General features: G+C 37.5%; 1 protein-coding gene across 8 annotated transcripts in view; it reads right to left on the reverse strand.

Moving 5' to 3' along the window:
• Nucleotides 1-20,042, reverse strand: part of DDIAS (DNA damage induced apoptosis suppressor) — a 29,887-nt gene that overhangs the window by 4,783 nt on the left and 5,062 nt on the right. For 6 of the 8 annotated variants that reach the window (XR_007404583.1, XR_007404587.1, XR_007404586.1 and 3 more), the window contains 5 exons: nucleotides 15,065-15,193; nucleotides 10,283-10,444; nucleotides 8,961-9,078; nucleotides 5,312-7,824; nucleotides 4,895-5,021 (listed from right to left, as the gene is read on the reverse strand). Coding sequence is in view for 1 of the 8 variants with exons in the window: in XM_025419495.3 (XP_025275280.3) it covers nucleotides 5,347-7,824; nucleotides 8,961-9,078; nucleotides 10,283-10,444; nucleotides 15,065-15,177 (2,871 nt within the window). In the remaining 7 variants the exon portion in view is untranslated. Of the gene's footprint in view, nucleotides 1-4,894; nucleotides 5,022-5,311; nucleotides 7,825-8,960; nucleotides 9,079-10,282; nucleotides 10,445-15,064; nucleotides 15,194-18,725; nucleotides 18,913-20,042 lie in introns of all 8 variants that reach the window. The other 2 variants (XR_007404585.1, XM_025419495.3) reach the window with 2 other exon arrangements.

The raw sequence follows: 20,042 nt of genomic DNA on the forward strand, positions 1-20,042 counted from the left end.
AAGAGAAGGGTAAATGGATTGAAAATGACTGAAGGTCTTTTGGATAGGATTATAGGCATTGATTAGACTTACACTTTGAAAACTAAGGGTGCGTGGTTTAATTTCTATGGTAAAAACAAAAAGAAACAGCACTTAATCACCAAACCTAGAAGAAAAACAAGAATGATAGCAGAAAAATAAACAACCAGAAAAGAAAGAAGGAAAGAATCCACAGGCAGGATAAATAGGAAATATGAAAGAAGATAAGCCTAAATATATTTTGATTATATTGTTAATGGATTAAATGTTCAGTTAGAGGAAAAAGAATGTTAAACTGGACAACACCACAAAACCCAACTAAGAATTTTATAGGAAACATATCTAAGACATAAAGATACTGGGAAATAAAAAGGAATGGAAAACAAACAAAACCCCAAAACCTCTTACAAATACTAATCAAAACAAGCTAATGCAGTACAATGATAAGTGGATATTAGCAAATAAAAAAGCATTCATGGTGGGGCACCTGTCTGGCTTGTCCATAGAGTGTGCAACTGGTAATCTCAGGGTAGTGGGTGTAAGCCCCATGTTGGGTGTAGAGATTACTTAAAAAAAAAAAATCATGGTGATGAGATTTCTTTTTTTTTTTTTTTTTTTGGTGAGGAGATTTCAAGATGTACTTTTCAGTCTATCAGGAAGATACAAAATTGAAGTTGTGCCTAATAATAGACTCAAAAAAAAAAAAACCTGACTAAAGTGCAAAACACATTCACAATCATAGAGGGAAATTTAAAAATATCTCCTTCAATAATTGATAGAATGGGGGAAAATCAGTCCAAGTAATTTGCACAAGATTAACCTAATATATATGTACAAAATACTGCGTCCACTAACTGCAGAATACATGTTCTTCTCAAGCATATATGGCATTTTTACAAAAACTGACTATAGATGGGGCCACAGAACAAGTCTCCACAAATCAAAAGTCTCTGAAATAATATAGAATACGTTTTCTGACCACAGTGTAATTTAGGTAGAAGTCATCAATAAAGAGGTAACTAGGAAAAAAAACACATATGCTTGAAAATTAAGAAAAACACATTTGTAAAAAATTCATGGGTCAAAGAAACCACATGTAAATTATTAAACACTTCAAACTGAATGATAACAAAAATACTAACATACAAATGGAATCTCAGGAGAAAGTCTAGACAGAAGACAGACTTTGGATTAAACAGACTATGGTAACTGTAGATAAATGGATAAATTCGACCAAAGTATATGTAGAAGGGCCAATAACAGAACAGTGACAGGTACCATCTTTTAAACTGTAGACAAACAACAAAATAAAGAATAAGAGATGGTCAGATAATATTTCTGAGATCTGAGTATACGGATCCTGCCCCAGCACCCATGCTTCAAGGAGACTGGTGCTTTAGTGTCTTGCTCAGGATTTTTTAGGTTCTCTAGTTCCTGGGACTAAGCAAGGCAGCCTGAGTCCAGACCTGGTCCCACATGGAGATCTGGTTGCTGAAAGTACCTCTCTTAAAATTTTCTGAGTTTCACTTTGGTGCCTGGCATAGGTACCATCTCTCCCTTTTGAGATGGTACCTACCTCCAATCCTCTAACTCATGCTGTGTGGAGCACATGCCACGAGAAGCCCTGGGTCTGAACATTAGACCATTCCTGTGATGAAGCAGTATTTCTTTCACATGACAGTATGTGATTGGGCTGCAAGAATGGTAGTTTGTTTAGATGATTCTATTGGGCAAATGATGAATTCCAGGTTCTGGGCTACCAAATATCATCACTGACCCTTAGGATTAAGTCGTGTGTGTGTGGTCCTGTGCACTGGCTCTCACTAGTCTGTTTCAACTGTGATGCAGTCTGTAGTCTATAGACTTCAGGCTTGTGAGGGTAGTGGCAGTTGTTCTTCACCCTATTCACCACATGCCATTGGCACTAAGGAGATCACTTAACCCTTTGCAGGTATTGCACCTTGTGTCAGGCCAGGCCCTTCTATCTGAGGCCTTTTAAGACTAGTGCTCCACAATGCCAACTGTTCCTTCTAGTCAGTGTCCTCTCTCTTGTTTCAATGGATAGTGATACTGTACTCTCCAAGTTTGGACTTAAGCCACGCTGATGAAGGAATGGACATTCTTTGCACAAATGAAACCACTCTTTTTGCTCCACGCCTGGGCCTCTTGCCTATTATTCCTGGGTGTGACCAAGAGATCACTGTCTAGGAATGCAGTAATTACAGCCTAAAATGTTCAAGAGAAGGCATGGTTGGAATATGTATTCTATGTTTATGCTATAAATATCCAAATGGTAAACATAACCAGAAAATGAATTATTATTCACTTTCTTGCATATTTTATGTAAGATGTGCATTTTTGGTAATCATCAATGAAGCACCACAATGACTTTTGATAGTCATTGGAAGCCAGTATTCAGTGACACAATGGATGCAACATTATCAGCAATGACATAACCAGCATTAAATAGATGGTATGAAAAAAAAAAAAAATAGATGGTATGAGGGAACTTTAGAGACAAGATCCATATAGTTCAATCCAAACAGGTTCTTAAGAGTCATAGCACTGTGAATAACTGCACTACTATTCTTTTATTGCAGTGGAAGATATGAAATTAGCCAGGAATGGCACACCTAACAATAAAGATGAAGAGATGGTTTCTATACACTATAAAGAATCTTCACATGCACTGACTGAACAATAAACATGCCCTTTTTCTCTATTCATTATTCTAAATCTTTACTGACAAAACACTCTACCTTACATGGGCCCATGAATTCTGTAATCCATTTTAAAAATCAAATTGTTTATATAGACAAGGACCCTGATAAAAAAATATCTGCCCCATAGGCAGTCCTGATCAAAGATGAGCAGAAATTGGGCAAAACCAGAAAACATGAGAACAGTAGCTCGGTAAAGGAAGAAGTACAGAGATCAAACAAAATAAGAAATGGCAAACCCATTGGATTTCAGGGTTAGAAAACCGCTGACACTAAAGCCACTGGAGTTGGGAATAAGACTGTAGCAGGTTAAACAGTGAATGGTGTGAAAGTTGACAATGACTATTTTTTAAAGAAGACTGGCTATGAACAAGAGTAGCTAGCAGGGAGGTAGCAAGGAGTATTATATAGAGTATCAAAAAGAATGAGTGCAATTGAATAAAAAAAGTACTTTTATAATAGTGAGATCTGGTAGGCACCAACTGAACTAAGCAATCTAATTTACTATCACTAATAGACAGTTTGCCCCTGTCTCCTAATGTGATTCAACATGAAGTATACCACATAACTCATGAAGTATCTCTGCCAAAACCTGACTCTAATCAAGACAGTCTTATAGGAAATACTGGGGGACAAAGAAACAAGGAACTGATACTATAAAGTAAATATACAAATCTAAAATGTGGGACATTCTACAAAAGAATGGTCTGATTTCTTCAAAAAAGTCAACGTGGTGAAAAATAAAGTCCTAGGAAAAATAGCAAGAAACACAATGAAACTCCATGGATGAAGCTTAATAAAATTCTGATTATTTTTTTAAAATATGTTATTTATTTATTCATGAGAGACACACACACACAGAGGCAGAGAGGCAGAGACACAGGCAGAGGGAGAAGCAGGTCCCATGCAGGGAGCCCGACATGGGACTTGATCCCGGGACTCCAGGATCACGCCCTGGGCCAAAGGCAGACACTAAACCACTGAGCCACCCAGGGATCCCCCTAAAATCCTGACTAAACACCATCAACAATTATAAGACAATCTAGGGCAAGTAGAAAAATTTGAATATGGGCTGAATATTAGATGATATTGGATAATTAGTTATTATTCTTTGGTGTGATGATACTGAAATTACGTAGAAGAAAAAGTCCTTACTTTAAGGAAACTCAAAGTATCTGGGAGTGAAATGTATCTGTAGCTTGTCTTTAAATAGTTCATCAAAAACAACTATACATCTATATAGATATAGTAAGAGCAAATACACATACACAGAAGGCACAATGTTAAGAATGACTCAATCTAAGTGGTATATATAGATGTTATTTCACTATTATTCCAACTTTTCTGTATTTGTAAACTTTTTAAAAAATGATTATTTATATATGTATATTCATGAGAGACACAGAGAGAGGCAGAGACATGGGCAGAGGGAGAAGCAGGCTCCCTGTGGGAAGCTTGATGCCGGACTTGATCCCAGGACCCCAGGATCATGACCTGAGCTGAAAGCAGATGCTCAACCATTGAGCCACCTAGGCATCCCATGTATTTGTAAATTTTCAAAGTAAAAAGTTGGAAAGTGGGGAGAGAGCCAAAAAGTTAGTAGTAAAAAAGCAAAGATGGGTGTAATAATCAACAGCCCCAAAAGAAAGATTAGCAGTAAGTAGAAGGTGTGCATAATATTCTGAGATTAAAGAAGCTGTGGATGAATACAGAGAAGTGGGTAGCTATGGGTGTGGGTAGTTGAGGAACACCAAGTGATCTCAATCTTCTTCATATGCAGGGGGCAAGGAGAGTAGTCTAGGTTGGAGGTATGAAGAGTGTACATTTGGAAGAAGTGCTCTGGTGAATGGCAAAGACATAAGATTTCATTATTTGTAAAAGATTTCACAGGGTACAGCTGAGGTGCTGCTAAGGAGAATCTAGAATCTACTCATTTTTGCTCCTCCAAGCTCTGCAAGCTTAAACCTATCATAGAACTCACCAGATGTTTACTGTTTACTAGACCACGAGTTTCTTGAGGGAATGGGCCCGACTTTCATTTTCGAAGTCCTAGCATGTAGCCCAGTATCTGGTATGAGGTAACCATTCAATAAATACTTACTAAATAAAATAACAATGGTTTCACATTTAACTTTAAACAGTAAGTTTTCATTTACCTTTCTTATCCTCAGCCCATAGATGTTGCTGGGTTAATTGAATCTCCATGAGACTACTGATCTCGTAGCTTTGTATCACAAACTCAGCATGGTAGTTGGCCCTAATACATAGCAGGCATTTTCTGAGCTGTGCAGAACAATTAAGACTTTAAGTTTTGGTTTGCAAAATCTTTATTTCTGAATGTAAATGTGATCTTAATAAATACTTTTAACAAGCAAAATTAACAGTATCATTAACGGACAATCAACAATGTAAAATAAAGTGCCAAAGTATTTGGATAAAATGCTGGGAAAAACAATGGCTTTACATTTTAAAAAGTACAACAATGCCTATTTTCTATTTGCTTCTGTTCGGGTTTTTACAACTTAACATTGCTTTCCATACCACGGGAGGCAAAAGCTTCCAAACAGACTTACCTTTACAAGCTTAGCAGTTGGGTTCAGGTGACTTTTTATGAAAATAATTCAGGAGACCAACTGCTTTTTGTCTCAGGCATGGAAGGTGGCCAATTTTCTGAAAATGGAAAGCAACACTGGACTTCTGAACAAGATCCAACTCCCAAACCTGAGTCTTTGGAAAGCCAACCTGAATTCATTATTCGTTTGACGCATTTCAGTTTCTTTCTTGGTAACTCTTCTTCATCAGGAGAATCACAGGCAGCAGAGCATTTCCTTAGACCCATCACTTGGAATCCAAGAATTTCTGAAGGAAATACTTTTTTTGTGGTAGGAGGGATCCATTCATTATCACTTTCAGAACACTCAGCAATAAGACTATTGTTGAAAACCTCTGGTTGTATAATACCAGATTTAACAGGGCTTCTGAATTTCTGGCTGGGTGTCTTTACATTGTTTGGACAGCTTGGGGTGGCTTGCTGAGCATCATTTTCAGAGGAAATCTGCCTTTTTTTATAGCTAGCATCAAGATCCGTATAAAAGGCAAGTAAGTTTTTCAAAGTTCCTTTCATCTCATGAATTCTTGTTTGGTGGAATCCTGCAACTGGAGTTGACTGTGAACATGGAACAAAGTCTTGGCTATCTCCAAAATCATATTCTGAATCTGACTGAAAACGAGGTGGAGAAGAGCAGATTCTTGGGCACGCAGAGGCAGATATGCTTTGTGAAGACAACTTCTGTGAAGACTGGTTGGAATTCTTAGGAAGTGATCTCAGTGAGAAATTTGATTCTGTACGATGACTTTCTGCCAAAGATTTTCCCCACTGTAGCAAAATGTTCTGTGACTTTTTGGCAATTTCTGTCGTAATGTCCATTTCTTTAGCACTATCATCAAAGAGATCGGCAGAAGCATCATAGCTACCTTCATGATCAGAATAGTTCTGTGTTGAGTTATTGATACCTCCACAAGGCATTTCTTTCAGTGTATTTGTACTTCTATTTGGACTACTGCAAAGAGTTTCTAAAGGATATGTAAGTTTTCTGCAGATTGTAAAACTGTCACCTTGGTTCTTTGGCCACCTACAATGTTGTTTATTTTCTAAATTGCAAAGGTCAGAAACATTATTATATCTCCTTGAACACAAAGTTACCAACTTTTCACTCATTTCTGAAAGTGATTTTACTCCACATCTTTTGAAATATTTGCTATTGAGACAAGAATGGTCACTCTCTGAGGTACTGTGCCTAAGTATAGTTTCAGCTTTATGTGATGGAATTCTGGTAGATTTAAGAGTACCTATTGTTCCTGAACCTTTTGAAGATGGAAACAGAGCTGACAGATAAGCATTTGGTGGCAAATATTCGGAAATATCACTTCCATTACTACTTATAGAAACAGCCTCCGCTGTGTCATTTGACTGTGACTCCTTCTGAACAGTAGGACTTGGATTTTCTTCACAGTTGGAAAGGACTTTGCTATAGCTTGCTTTGATTGTTGCTTGAGATAATCTTAAAGCTATAGGTGGTGTATGTAAGTCTCCAGTAGTTCTCTGGGAAGTCACAGATAACTTGCTGTGGTCTGCATGTAATCTATCGATGTCATTATCTAGATGACATTTTCTACTACTGGCATCTCTCTGGGTTATAGCAATTTCACTTTTGACAAATGCCAGAAACTCATTCAGGCTTTCAGAGAATGGCAGATCATCCCAAATCTCAGGGTCACAGTCCTGGGAACCACTAACTATCTCTTCAAGTCTGAGTGATGAAGGTGGACAACATGTAGATCTCTTCTGAAGGCTAAAGGGCTTATCTAAATCATGATACTGGTGATATGTTAGCTCATGTGGGGAATACTTATTAATTTCCACAGCACTATGGAAGGATTTTTTATTACTTGACTCCAGGGGCTCTTGCATTTTCAAAGGGGAAAAATCAGAGTCAGTAACTCTGATTTCATGACTGCTAGTGACTGCACTGGGCTGATAAGCTTGTAAGCCAACTTCTTCACTCAACTTCTGTGCTGTGCTCTTTTTATCCATGTATGAAATAAGGCTCCAAGAACCCTGAAAGGCATCATGACACCTATTAGAACCAGTGGCCTCTGCAAAAGAGATGTGCTTTCTGTTCTGGTGAAGAGTATCAATGGCCTTGCTTTGTTCTAAAGCTGAAAAATCATTTGTTAGGTGTGAAAGAGTGGAAGTAAGTTCAAGTGATGCCTGCCAGAATCTTGAAAAATTATCTCTTCCATGGGACTTGAAAATTTCAGGGCCACATATGCTGCTGAGATCACTATTTGTCTGTTCTAAAGCAAGTAAGTGGCTATTTGATGCCTGGGAGCTGCCATCAAGTTTCCTGGAATCAGAGAGTTGCAAAAGCTGATGGAAGTAGTCAATGACAGTCAAGCCTGCAACACCCGGGTCTGGTAGAACAATCTGGCATGCTACTAATGCTTTAACTTCTCTCTTGCGGTCAGAGCATTGCTTTAAGGAGTTATTGGAATCTGAACCTTGTCCGTGTTGGTTTCCAAAATTCTGTGAAAGTAAATGAATTTAAATGACAATAAAAATTTTTTCCTTTGTCTCAAAGGTGAAACAGGGACTTAACAGATTTAAATGGACACAATTATAACTCCTATCCTCATAATTTCAATACCTGTAGTGTTATAGACAAAGTAGCATAAGGAATAGAAGTAAACCTTAGAGTAAACATTTCTAGTGTTGGGGGCTTTGGTCAAATTATTTAACTTCTCTGAATCTTAGTTCATTTATGTATAAAATAAGGATAAATATGCAGGACTATTGTATTATCAGTAACATGGAAAACTGCAGTGCTAAGCAAATAGTAGTTGCTCAATAGCACCTACTATTGTATTTCTCATTAGCTTCCAGAAACTTTGAATATTTAAGGAAAAGTTCTCACTCATTAAAAAAAAAAAGACAACAAAAACCAAAAACCAAAACCAAACAAAAAAAGGAAAAAAAAAAAACACCTAAGATTTTAACAACAAACTCTATAGCTCCTGATTTCACTGTTATTTTGAGTTTTTCTCACTGTTCAGGTGTGGAATGCTATTCCCCCTTTTAAAACCTTGATTCAAGTGTGGGCAAAATTTCTATTTGTTCCCTCTAGCATACATGAGACAGAAAACGATTATTCCTTCAGAGTCAGTATATTCTTAGAACTTCTACAATCACTTTTGTAATTATTTAAGGCCATTCTTCCTACTATTCTTAGAGTAACCAATACTCAGATACTTTGCTTTCATGTTAGTGCTCTCTTCCTTTTACAGATGACAAAATCATACCATTAAAGAGTTAAGTTTTATTACTGCATTTAAACAAAATTTGGAGAGTGAAATAAATACCAAATATCAAAACAAAATATCTAATATTCTGACTTTAAAATAAATTTAAATAAACTTATTTAAACAAATAAATTTAGATTTTTAAAACTCTGAAAACATTTGAACTGGGCTCTTCTGACTTGAAAGAGGAAGCTCTCACACATGGTATTTTAACAGATCATGTTTAGCCTATTTTTATACAGTTTAAAGTGCTTCTACAGACCCTCACATTTATGACTCCTAAAGACTATTCTGAAAATTCAAATCATTTTATTACAATGGAAATGCTAACAGAATATTAAAAAGAAAGCTAGTCTCAATTACCGTCACTCCAAAAATAAAACTTTGTCCAACAAAGCGAATTTCAACTGCTTTAGTTAACAGATTATGAATTGCATCATGGTCCAGTGTTTCTGAAATCTCATTAGGATCTTGAATGTACCTTGGAGAGAAAATTAAAAATGTGAAGACAAAAGCTTTGAAATTTTAACTTGCCATACAATTAGTCTGATAATGCAGCATAAACCTTTTGAGTTACATATAGAAAAAAAAGGCTCAAAGCAGATGACTTCCGAGTAATCAGGCTAAACATTTATTCCAATAGTGGCAAAGAAGTAGTGGTGGGATCTCTAGCCCTCAAAGCAGAAGGAAGTCTTTCTTCCCTTGGTAATCAGTTTGCTCTCAACTACAAGGAAATGGACAGAGATTTCCTCTGTCAAGTAATTAGAGGAAGAGGGTAGAAGACTTAAGGAAAGAAAAAGCTTTAATTGCTTATGTCATTCTTATATCTCAGGATACCTTAATAGGTGAAACTATGCAGATGAAGTTGTGATACAAGTGAAATGACAAAATTTCAACCTCTGATATGCAAATTATTATTATTTTTAAAAAGATTTTATTCATTTATTCATGAGAGACACAGAGAGAGAGGCAGAGACACAGGCAGAGGGAGAAGCAGGCTCCATGCAAGGAGCCCGATGTGGGACTCGATCCTGGGAATCCAGGATCACGCCCTGGGCCGAAGGCAGGAGCCAAACTACTGAGCCAGCCAGAGATCCCGATACACAAATTATTCCCTCAATAGCTTCTTCTATCTCAAGGACTTTAGCTACTGGAATGTTAACCTCGATTTAGATATTCCTTTAATTTGAAACAATTTTACTTTCTTTCTTTTTTTTTTTTTTTAAGATTTTTATTTTATTTATTCATAGAGACAGAGAGAGAGGCAGAGACACAGGCAGAGGGAGAAGCAGGCACCACACAGAGAGCCTGACGTGGGACTCGATCTCGGGTCTCCAGGATTACGACCTGGGCTGCAGGCAGCGCTAAACCGCTGCGCCACCGGGGCTGCCCACAATTTTACTTTCTTATCCTTTATTTCTCTAATCTAGATTAGAGTATTGTAAACTAATATTTTTATTACATCTTAATATGCCTTGAATAAAAGGAGCTTAGTTAAACATCATCACAGTATGTAATCAGGAAATGAACACCTTTCTATTTAATTATCTTTTAAAAGGAATTGATAATCTGAGGTCAAGTGATCATCTTTTAACTAAATGCATATTACCTTAAAAACATGTATTTTCAAATTCTACTGATAAGCTAAAGAAGCTGGGTGGGGGAAATGCTTTGAATATTCTTACCTGTGCAAACCATTGGCTGTAAGACCAAAAAATGCATCTAAGCAGCTTCCAAATACAGTAATGACAAACAAGTTGTTTGAGTCTGCAATTTTTAAGGAAAGTTTGTATCTGTAACGGACATTTTCAGCTTTGCCAGTAAAGCCACATTTTGGACAACGAGACCTAGAAGAGTAGAGAGAAAAAAAGTATAGAGATGTTCACTAATTTTTTTTTATACAATAGAAAGCAAATTTGGAAAAGTAAACATTAAAAATAATATTTTGTATACAAAAGTACTTATATAACATATTCTTAAATGACTTCAGGTCAACATCTTTTGAATTTCTCTATTTATAACAACTACTTTTACTCACTTAAGTTTAGCACCAAATAGAAAACAGAAGGGGTGCCTGGCTGGCTTAGTTGGTAAAGCATGCAACTCCAGATCTCAGGGTAGTGAGTTTGAGCCCCACAGTGGGCATGGAGCTACTTTAAAAAAGAAGAGAAATAACGAAGAAAAATTGTGTGCAGGAGAGAGGGAAGAAGGAAGGTAAGAGAGAAAGGGAAAGGAGATGTTCTTATTAGGTAGCTAAATTGCCCTTAACAAATTGAGGTATATTATACTCTGGAATTGGGGGGCAAAGAAAACAATGAAGTGAGCACCACACCAACAGAAGATCTGATGTTTACTGTTTATCTTTTGTTAAGAGAACAGTATCTATTTTTTAAAAAAAACAAAAAATACCCCCAAAAAACCAAAAAATAGTATTTGATAAGAGAATAATGAATTATCTTGAAACATTTGATAAATATTGATAAATATCTAGTTTTATTTTTCTCACCAATATAAGAATAATCTAACAATATAAGAATCAAAGAAGAACACTTACTTCTTTGGAATATGCTGAGAATTTATTAGGTTACCAATATTAGGTGTGAAATATCTTTTTTAACTTGTTTTTAAGGGAGAATTTCTTGTCAAAAACTACTGTGGTCCACTCTAAATCTATTATGTACTAGTCATCTGGTCTTGAGTTACTAAATCACTTAAACCTTATTTTTTTAATCTGTAAAAAACGGGGTTGAGGAATAAAATGTGACAAAGCATAAAAAAGAAAATAAAGAGGGGCGTGTGGGGTGGCACAGTCAACTGAGCATGGGACTCGATTTCAGCTCAGGTTATGATCTGTGGGTGGCGAGATGAAGCCCTGAGTTGGGCTCCAGGCTCACCATGAAGTCCATTTGAGATTTTCTTTCCTTCTCCCTTTGTTCCTCCCCCAACTTGTGCAAGTGTGAGCTCTGTCTCTCAATAAATTCTTAAAAAGAAAAAGAAAAAAAAAAAAAAGGAAAGAAAGGATCTAGTGCAGGTCTTGCCAAATTAATAAATGTCAGTCGGCTTCCTCTTCATTTTTTTTTTTTTTTAAAGATTTATTTATTTATTCATTCAGAGAGCGAAGAGAGAGGCAGAGACACAGGCAGAGGGAGAAGCAGGCTCCCTGCAGGAAGCCCAATGTGGTACTCGATCCCGGGTCTCCAGGATCACACCCCAGGCTGCAGGCGGCGCTAAACCGCTGCGCCACCGGGGCTGCCCCTGGCTTCCTCTTCATAATTAATATTAAATACTGTGATGATTACTGTCATTTTACTTAGTGTTCCCCTCTTTTCTAGTTGTTTGCAATGTCTTATAACTGATAGCGATCTTTCAGGTTTTTAATTTAGCAAACTGACCTTAATACATCTTATGGTAATGGTTAGTCCAGGATTTTATTCTTCCTTCATGTCCTAATAACTGGGGTTAAAAATGAGCCGCAAAATGCGAATAGAAAATAACGTTAGAAATAGTCAGTCATATAATTTTGATTATTGCCAGAAAGCCAGTAGGGGGAGCCTAAAATCCATAGCTCACAAGGTGACTATTTTGAACAAAGGTTAATCCTTTGTCTAAGTTACTGGTTCACTCACCATCACTACAGCTGTGTTAATTTATTATTTTTTTTCCCCACATTGAAAATGGCTCTGTGCCAATCCATTCATCTAACCTTATCTTTATGTATTCATAATACATTCAGGTCTAATGAAAAATTCCTAGCAAATCTTAGAAAAATATGTATCAGCATTTTGTAGTTTACAAATGTTTTCAAGCAACCCAGGTGATTTGTATCCATATTAAAGTTTAAAAAGATCTAGTCTATTACTCCATACTAACATTTATTTATTTTAATCCAGCTTTGTTCTTAGATTATACATATTCATCATATTAAATATTATAAAGATAATACAAATATTTTAAAGAATATAAAATATAGTGTGTATACACATTATACTAATAAACCTAGTTTTTATTAGACTATCATAGGTACTCTCTATTTGCAAGATAGTTTATAATTAGCTTTTTAGTTCTTAGAGTTGTCATAAGACAACATCGAGGGAAAAATTGCAGGCTAGGAACTGAAATCCTTAGATTTGGGTCATAAAATTCACCCCAATTGCTCCATTTGTAAATGGGGGGAAATAATTTGTTAACTTTGTTAAAACAGATTCTGATTCATTAAGTTTGGGACAAAGCCCAAGATTCTGCATTTTTAACAAGTTCCCAGGTGATACTGATATATCTCTTCTCAGACCACATTTTGAGAAGGGTAGAGACAACACATTCAAATCACAGTCCCAATTTAACTTCTGGAGGCACCCCTATTTTTCAAAATGTCGTTTGTTACAAAGTAGCAGTTTTCAAATTTTTTGGTCTCAGGATCCTTTATATTCTTAAAAACTATTGAGAACACCAGAGAGCTTTTGTCTATGTGGCTAATATTTTTGTTTTTAACTGAATATGAGAAATTAAATGAAAGAAATTAAGAAATCTAAAAAATATCTATTAATTCTCTCAAATAATAGATCCATTGAATGGTTAACCAAAAAACCTATTTTTATGAAAAATATGTGTTTCAAAACAAAAAAATTAGTGTCAAGAGTGGCATTGTTTTATAGTTTGCAAATCTCTTTAAAGTCTGACTTAATAACTATAGTTAGATCCTCATATTTCCTTCTCAGTTCAATCTGTTGTAATATAACACGTTATGTAGCTTCTGGAAAAATTCACTATGTGCTTTTAAGATAATGAGAGTGAAAAGGCCTGCGCTGAAGGTAGACTGAGCCAGCCAGGCACCCCAGAGAAAGTATTTTTAAGGAACTCCAACCCTAACCCTCACTGTACTTTAAAAATCAAAGAATCTTAGTGTTTCAGGTATAGTTGGCCTGAATCTTAGCACCACAATAAAGTATTGTGTCAAGCTACTGAAAGGTACAGAGATTTCTGTAACAGTCCCTGTTCTGAAGGAATTTATTTATTAAAAAAGTAACCTAGGTATCATGTGAAAATAAACAAATAATAAACAAAAAAGAAAATCCTACATCATTCTAGGGATATCCCAGAAGTGAACAAAGTTTTTCCATAAGGATTGGGATTTACTCTCAAGAAGCTATTTTTCTCCTCTAAAGCAGGTACATAGCAAAGACTTGGAGGTAATCTGAAACCTCCCTCTGGCACTAGAGGATTACCAGACAATTCTATTCTGGATTTAAAGAACCAACCCAAGAGAATCTGCCTGGTATGGTGTTTTTGTTTGTTTGTTAAGTAATTTATAACTTTTACGTAATCTAGTTCTACAACTGATTAAACAAAAGTACAATTCTGTCTGGAGGCACTTTTACCTTCAGCATATTGGGCAAGCTTTTCTCTGGGATGAATTCTCTGATGTCTAAGGAGCTCCGAACTCCACCTGCAGGCTTTCCCACATTCTTTACATAGTAAAGGTTTCTCGTCACTGAATTCTCAGATGCTGACTTAGATATGAATGCTGACTGAAGGTCTTCCCACACTCATTACACTCATAGGGCTTCTCTCCTGAATGAATCCTCTGATGCTGAATGAGGTTTGAGCTCTAGTTGAAGGTTTTCCTAAAGTTGCTATACTTAAAGGGATTTTTTCCAGAATGAATTCTCTGGTGGATTATAAGGTGTGAGTTATAAATGAAGACTTTACCACATTCACATTTATGGTCTTCCTCCCTGTGGGAGTTTTCTTATGGGTGATAATCAACTGCCTGAAACCTTTCCCCTGGGCTGGGGACTGCCTCAGTCTCTCCACTTTGGGATTTCTCTGTTGCTGCTCCAAAGTGCCCTCAACTTCAGAGGCAGTTTCAAATGTAGAGATGCTGAGTTCTTCTGAGAACACCTGTGATTCCACTTCAGTAATGAGTAGTTGTGGCAGTGAACCTTTGTCCCCGGACTCTGGATCATCTTCACTCTCATGGAAAGGCTGGGTCTCCATGCTTGGTGCCTCCTGGAGTGCTCCTGGAGGTCATCAGGCACCACTTGGCCAGCGTGGAACCAAAACTTCCAAGGAGACTTAGAGACCCTCTTCAGAGTCAGCATTAAGATGAAGGAAGAATAGCTAGAGTTTTGTTCAGGGCTTGAGGGCAGAAAAGGCAAAGGCAGAAACATACACTAACTGTTCTACTTGGCCTGAGAGAGATCTGAACTTGGCAACTCCCCCTACTGCTGCCCCTCTGTCCAGCCTGCAGGCCAATACTCTGGCTCCCACAACAGATCAAGTGTCCCTTTCCACCCGTAGTCCTGGTTTATCAAGTCCTTTCCCCAAAAGCCCCAGCACAGTTACAGTCTCCTTTCTACTCTTGGGATGGTGTCTGGTGGTGAATTTAATCCTTATTTGCCCTTGAGCAGTAGGAAAACTACAGTGTACACATGTATTTCCTCTCTCACGTTTACAGGCTTTACTTTTACCTTTTGGAGACCAGGATTATCCGAGAGAAGCACTTCTGACATGAAGGATATATAAAATTGGAATTCTGGAGAGCAAGAACTGAGGCCAGAAGAAACTTTCTTCCTCTATTCATGTGTCCTCACTATGGCCTACAAAAAACAGAATAGCCACAGGATGAATGGCACATCTTCAAATGTACATACACTATTTACTTCTTAGGAAAACAACTTAGCCTCCACTATAAAATGAACAGATGTCTATTCGCTTTTTTGGTGTAAATGTATTGGAAAACATTTTATTTTTCTGCCTCATTAAAAGTATTAACAAGGGGCAACCTGAGTGGCTCAGTCGGTCAAGCTAATCGTCTGCCTCCAACTCAGGTCATGATCTCGGAGTCCGGGGGTTGAGCCCACATCCCTGCATCAGGCTCCCTGCTCAGTGGGGAGTCTGCTTTTGCTTTTCCCTCTGCCCTTTCCCCTGCTCGTGCTCTCTCTCTCTCTGCTCTGAAATAGAATCTTTTAAAAAAGCATTAACAGTAAGAAAATAAGATTTAAAACAGAGTAGCTCAAACAAATATTCTGTTTTTGAATAAATGTTGTATTCCAGTAATTCAGGAATGACATCAGCCCTTTTCACATCTTTAGAAGAGCTATAAGAACTTGTTTCTTCCATTAACAGGAAGGAATGTAAATAAACTTGCGTGATTCTTTTAAAGAAACTAAATTGGGTAATGGTTCTTTTAGGCTGAAAAAAATCACTTTATTAGATTTCAGTATATATATTTCTACACAGCTTAAAGGAAAAAAAAGACAATTCTTCTGCAAACAGAAAAATAAAAATGTTACATGGTTAACAGAGTATAAAGTGCTTTAAGATCCTTGTATAAAACAGAGAAGCAGAAGAATAGCAATGTTCTGTCTTTTTTTAAGATTTATTTATTTATTATTCATGATAGACACAGAGACAGAAAGAGAGAGAGAGAGAGAGAGACAGAGACAGAGACACAGGAGGAGGGAGAAGCAGGCTCCATGCCAGGAGCCCGACGCGGGACTCGATCCCGGGACTCCAGGACTCCAGGATTGTGCCCTGGGCCAAAGGCAGGCGCCAAACCGCTGAGCCACCCAGGGATCCCCAATGTTCTCCTCTTTTTAACTTTCTGTTGCTTTTCTCTTTGCCTAGAGTGTTCTTCAAATAGTTGGTTCATTCTCATCCTTAATGTTACCCCTTAGAACATCTTTCCTTTTAGTTTTTATGACATCACCCATTTCATTCTTTTATAGTACCAATCCTGCTTGTGATATTTCCAACCATGAAAATGCATGTATCAATGTATCATCTTACCTATTTTTGTTTGTTCTACCCCTACCCCTAGTCTGACGTTGTCTATCTTGTGTTCTACTATATACCCCAGTGCTTAGCACAAAGTATGTTCTTTATCAACGTTCACTGAATAATAAACTCTAAGCAGAATTTTGCAACTTCAGAAAAAATTTTGTAAGAGTAGGTATATACATCATAATAGGGTGTCCCTCCTTTTTCATTTAAAGCCCCCCTCCTTAAAGATTTTATTTATTTATTCAAGGGAGACACACAAAGAGAGAGAGGCAGAGACATAGTCAGAGGGAGAAGCAGGTTCCTCAAGGGAAGTCCCATGTGGAACTTAATTTCCAGACCCTGGGATCATGCCCTGAGCTGAAGGCAGACGCTCAACTGCTGAGCCACCCAGTCATCCCTAAAGCTCCCTTTAAAAAGTCTTCCTCGGGGATCCCTGGGTGGCTCAGTGGTTTAGCGCCTGCCTTTGGCCCAGGGCGTGATCCTGGAGTCCTGGGATTGAGTCCCACGTCAGGTTCCCTGCATGAGCCTGCTTCTCCCTCTGCCTGTGTCTTTGCCTCTCTCTCTCTCTCTCTGTGTGTGTGTGTGTGTCTCTCATGAATAAATAAATAAAAATCTTTAAAAAAAATAAATAAAAAGCCTCCTTCTATTAACCAAAAGATGTCTAATCATTTGGTTTGTCTAGGCATTTCCATTTGGCTTTATTCTTCCTAATGCCTTTTTTCTCAATTCTTCCTCTTATTCTTTATGTGTTAGGAATTTATGCTAAAGAGAACACACACAAAAAAATCTGAGTTGGGGGATCCCTGGGTGGCTCAGCGGTTTAGCGCCTGCCTTTGGCCCAGGGCATGATCCTGGAGTCCCCAGATTGAGTCCCACGTCAGGCTCCCTGCATGGAGCCTGGTTCTCCCTCTGCCTGTGTCTCTGCCTCTCTCTCTCTCTCTCTCTGTCTCTCATGAATAAATAAAATCTTAAAAAAAAAATCTGAGTTGAATCCCTTATTCTCTTTCTTACCTGTACTACTCCCCCACTACAATATGTTTTACATTTCTCTGCCTTTGCTTCTTTTCCTTCTTCCTTCTAAAATGTTCTTTTACTTTCCTGACTAATGTTTATTTTCTAAGAAGTTTTTTCTAAAGCTTTCTTCTCCAGGAAGCTTTCCCAGCTTAAGGACTCTACTTTTTAATTTGGCATTTAGCACATCATAGTAAACTTATGTGTTTAGAGTTTTCTCCTGGAACCAGAGTAAGATCTTAGAGGGACCATCTCATTATATCCCCATGGCTAATCTCTGCTGAGATTAAAAATTGTCGATCTGAACATCAGCAGTTAACTTCCTTCCAGATTTTCAGCTTTCCTCTTCTTAAGCCAGTTTTACCATATACCATTAAATATAAAACACAATTTGGGACGCTTGGGTGGCTCAGCAGTTGAGTGTCTGCCTTTGGCCCAGGGCATGATCCTGGAGTCCCAGGATTGAGTCCTACATCGGGCTCCCTGCATGGAGCCTGCTTCTCTCTCTGCCTCTCTCTTTAAAACAAAAACAAAACAACCCACTATTTTACCAAATCATAAAATAATCATAATTGTATATACATCAGAGTGCACAGAGTGTTTTCATATCTAGTACTTTATTTAAAACTTATTTTAATCATTCAAATTATATCCTCATTTGTTTTTTTCCCCTTAATTGCAATCATATAATGAGCAGAGACTATCTTCTCTAGGGCTCTAAACTAGAATTTTTTATTGTACCACAACTATATGGGCATGCACCAAATTATATTCTTTACACAACTGTTATCAAATTCAAACTTTAGGAAATGGATTAAGCCTTAAATATAACTAGGACACTGATAAATTTGTAGGCGAAACAATGAGAAATAAAATGCTTACTGTCTAATTGGGAAGCTCACCAACAAACAAAAAACACAAGCAGAAATATTTAATTTCTAAATTAATTGTGCAAGCACTAATTGCTGTGTTTTTAAAGTTGGTTAAATTATCTTTATATAAGGGTCTATTGCCCTCTGGTGGATCAAAGAAGTATGTCTAAAAAACTAAGTATTTACAACTTAATGGCAAATTTGAGAACTAAAATGAAAAAGGTCAGTAAACTGTTTTTTTTTTTTGTTTTTAAATTTTTTATTTTATTTTATTTATGATAGGCACACAGTGAGAGAGAGAGAGGCAAAGACATAGGGAGGGGGAAGCAGGCTCCATGCACCGGGAGCCCGACGTGGGATTCGATCCCGGGTCTCCAGGATTGTGCCCTGGGCCAAAGGCAGGCGCTAAACCGCTGCGCCACCCAGGGATCCCCTAGTAAACTGTTTTTACTATTTGTTTCACCTGGTAAAGCCCCCAAAAATGGCAAAAAGGCTTCTCATTGTCTGGCGGACAAAAATCCAAGAAGATCCTTTCAGGAAGTCACTGTTCTTTTTGCTGCTTTCGTAGTATTTCCTTTATGACATTTATCATCTAGTTGATCTCTCCACTGCTTGACTTGTACTGTGGTGACTTCACGTTTGATGGAGAACTGAAGCATCAGGAATAAGTAAATATCAAAGTTACAGGGATGCCTGGGTGGCTCAGCGGTTAAGCATCTGCCTTTGGCTCCGGGCGTGATCCTGGGGTCCCAGGATTGAGTCTCATATCGGGCTCCCTGCATGGAGCCTACTTCTCCCTCTGCCTGTGTCTCTGCCTCTCTCTCTCTCTGTCTCTCATGAATAAATAAATTAAAATCTTAAGGAAAAAAAAAGTTACAAAACCTTATAATTACAATGACCTGGAAACAATTTCATATGTAGTATCTCCTGCAATTTATCTTTCTTCTTGATTTTATTGGGAAGGATGGTAATACAGCATTTCATTTCTTTGGCTCCATCACAGCCAGCAAATCATATTCCAATTCAATTTATCAGTTATTTGTTGTGCAGCTGCTAAATATCAGGTATTGGGGATAAGTGATGGGAAAAATAGACAATCACATGAAAAAATTTTACTGAAAACGTGGCAGATTCTATAAAAGAAATGTACATAATGCCATGAGAAAATATAAGGGGACTGAGTCTTAGCTTGGAAGAGTGGGGAGAGAATAGTTATGCAAATACATAATCCTTCGCAGTTACCGGATTAAAGGTGATTTTTTTTTTTTTTTAAATTTATAATAGTCACACAGAGAGAGAGAGAGAGGGGCAGAGACATAGGCAGAGGGAGAAGCAGGATCCATGCACCGGGAGCCCGACGTGGGATTCGATCCCGGGTCTCCAGGATCGCGCCCTGGGCCAAAGGCAGTCGCTAAACCGCTGCGCCACCCGGGGATCCCTAAAGGTGATTTTTATTTTCTTTGTATGTTTAAAGTATTTTGAAGATGTTTTACATTTACACTTTAAAAAAATCAATAAATATAATAAAAAAAATACTAGGTAGGGAACTTAGAAATAAAATACAAAGAAAACTTTGGGTCCTCTCAATCTCTTACACCTAAAAGTATAAACAAGGAGGTTAAGATAGAGGGGGAGAAAAATGTGTTAGGGTAGGTTGATGGGAACTAATTAGGGGCTCAGTAGGCTTTTGTTTTGAAGGCCCAGAGATTTCCCAGGAATGTCTGGAATGAAGAAGATTCTGACTTATATTTATTAAAATATGTGGGGTCCAGTATTTAAC

The sequence above is a fragment of the Canis lupus genome, chromosome 21 (genome assembly GCF_003254725.2).
Source record: "Canis lupus dingo isolate Sandy chromosome 21, ASM325472v2, whole genome shotgun sequence".
NCBI lineage: Eukaryota > Metazoa > Chordata > Mammalia > Carnivora > Canidae > Canis > Canis lupus.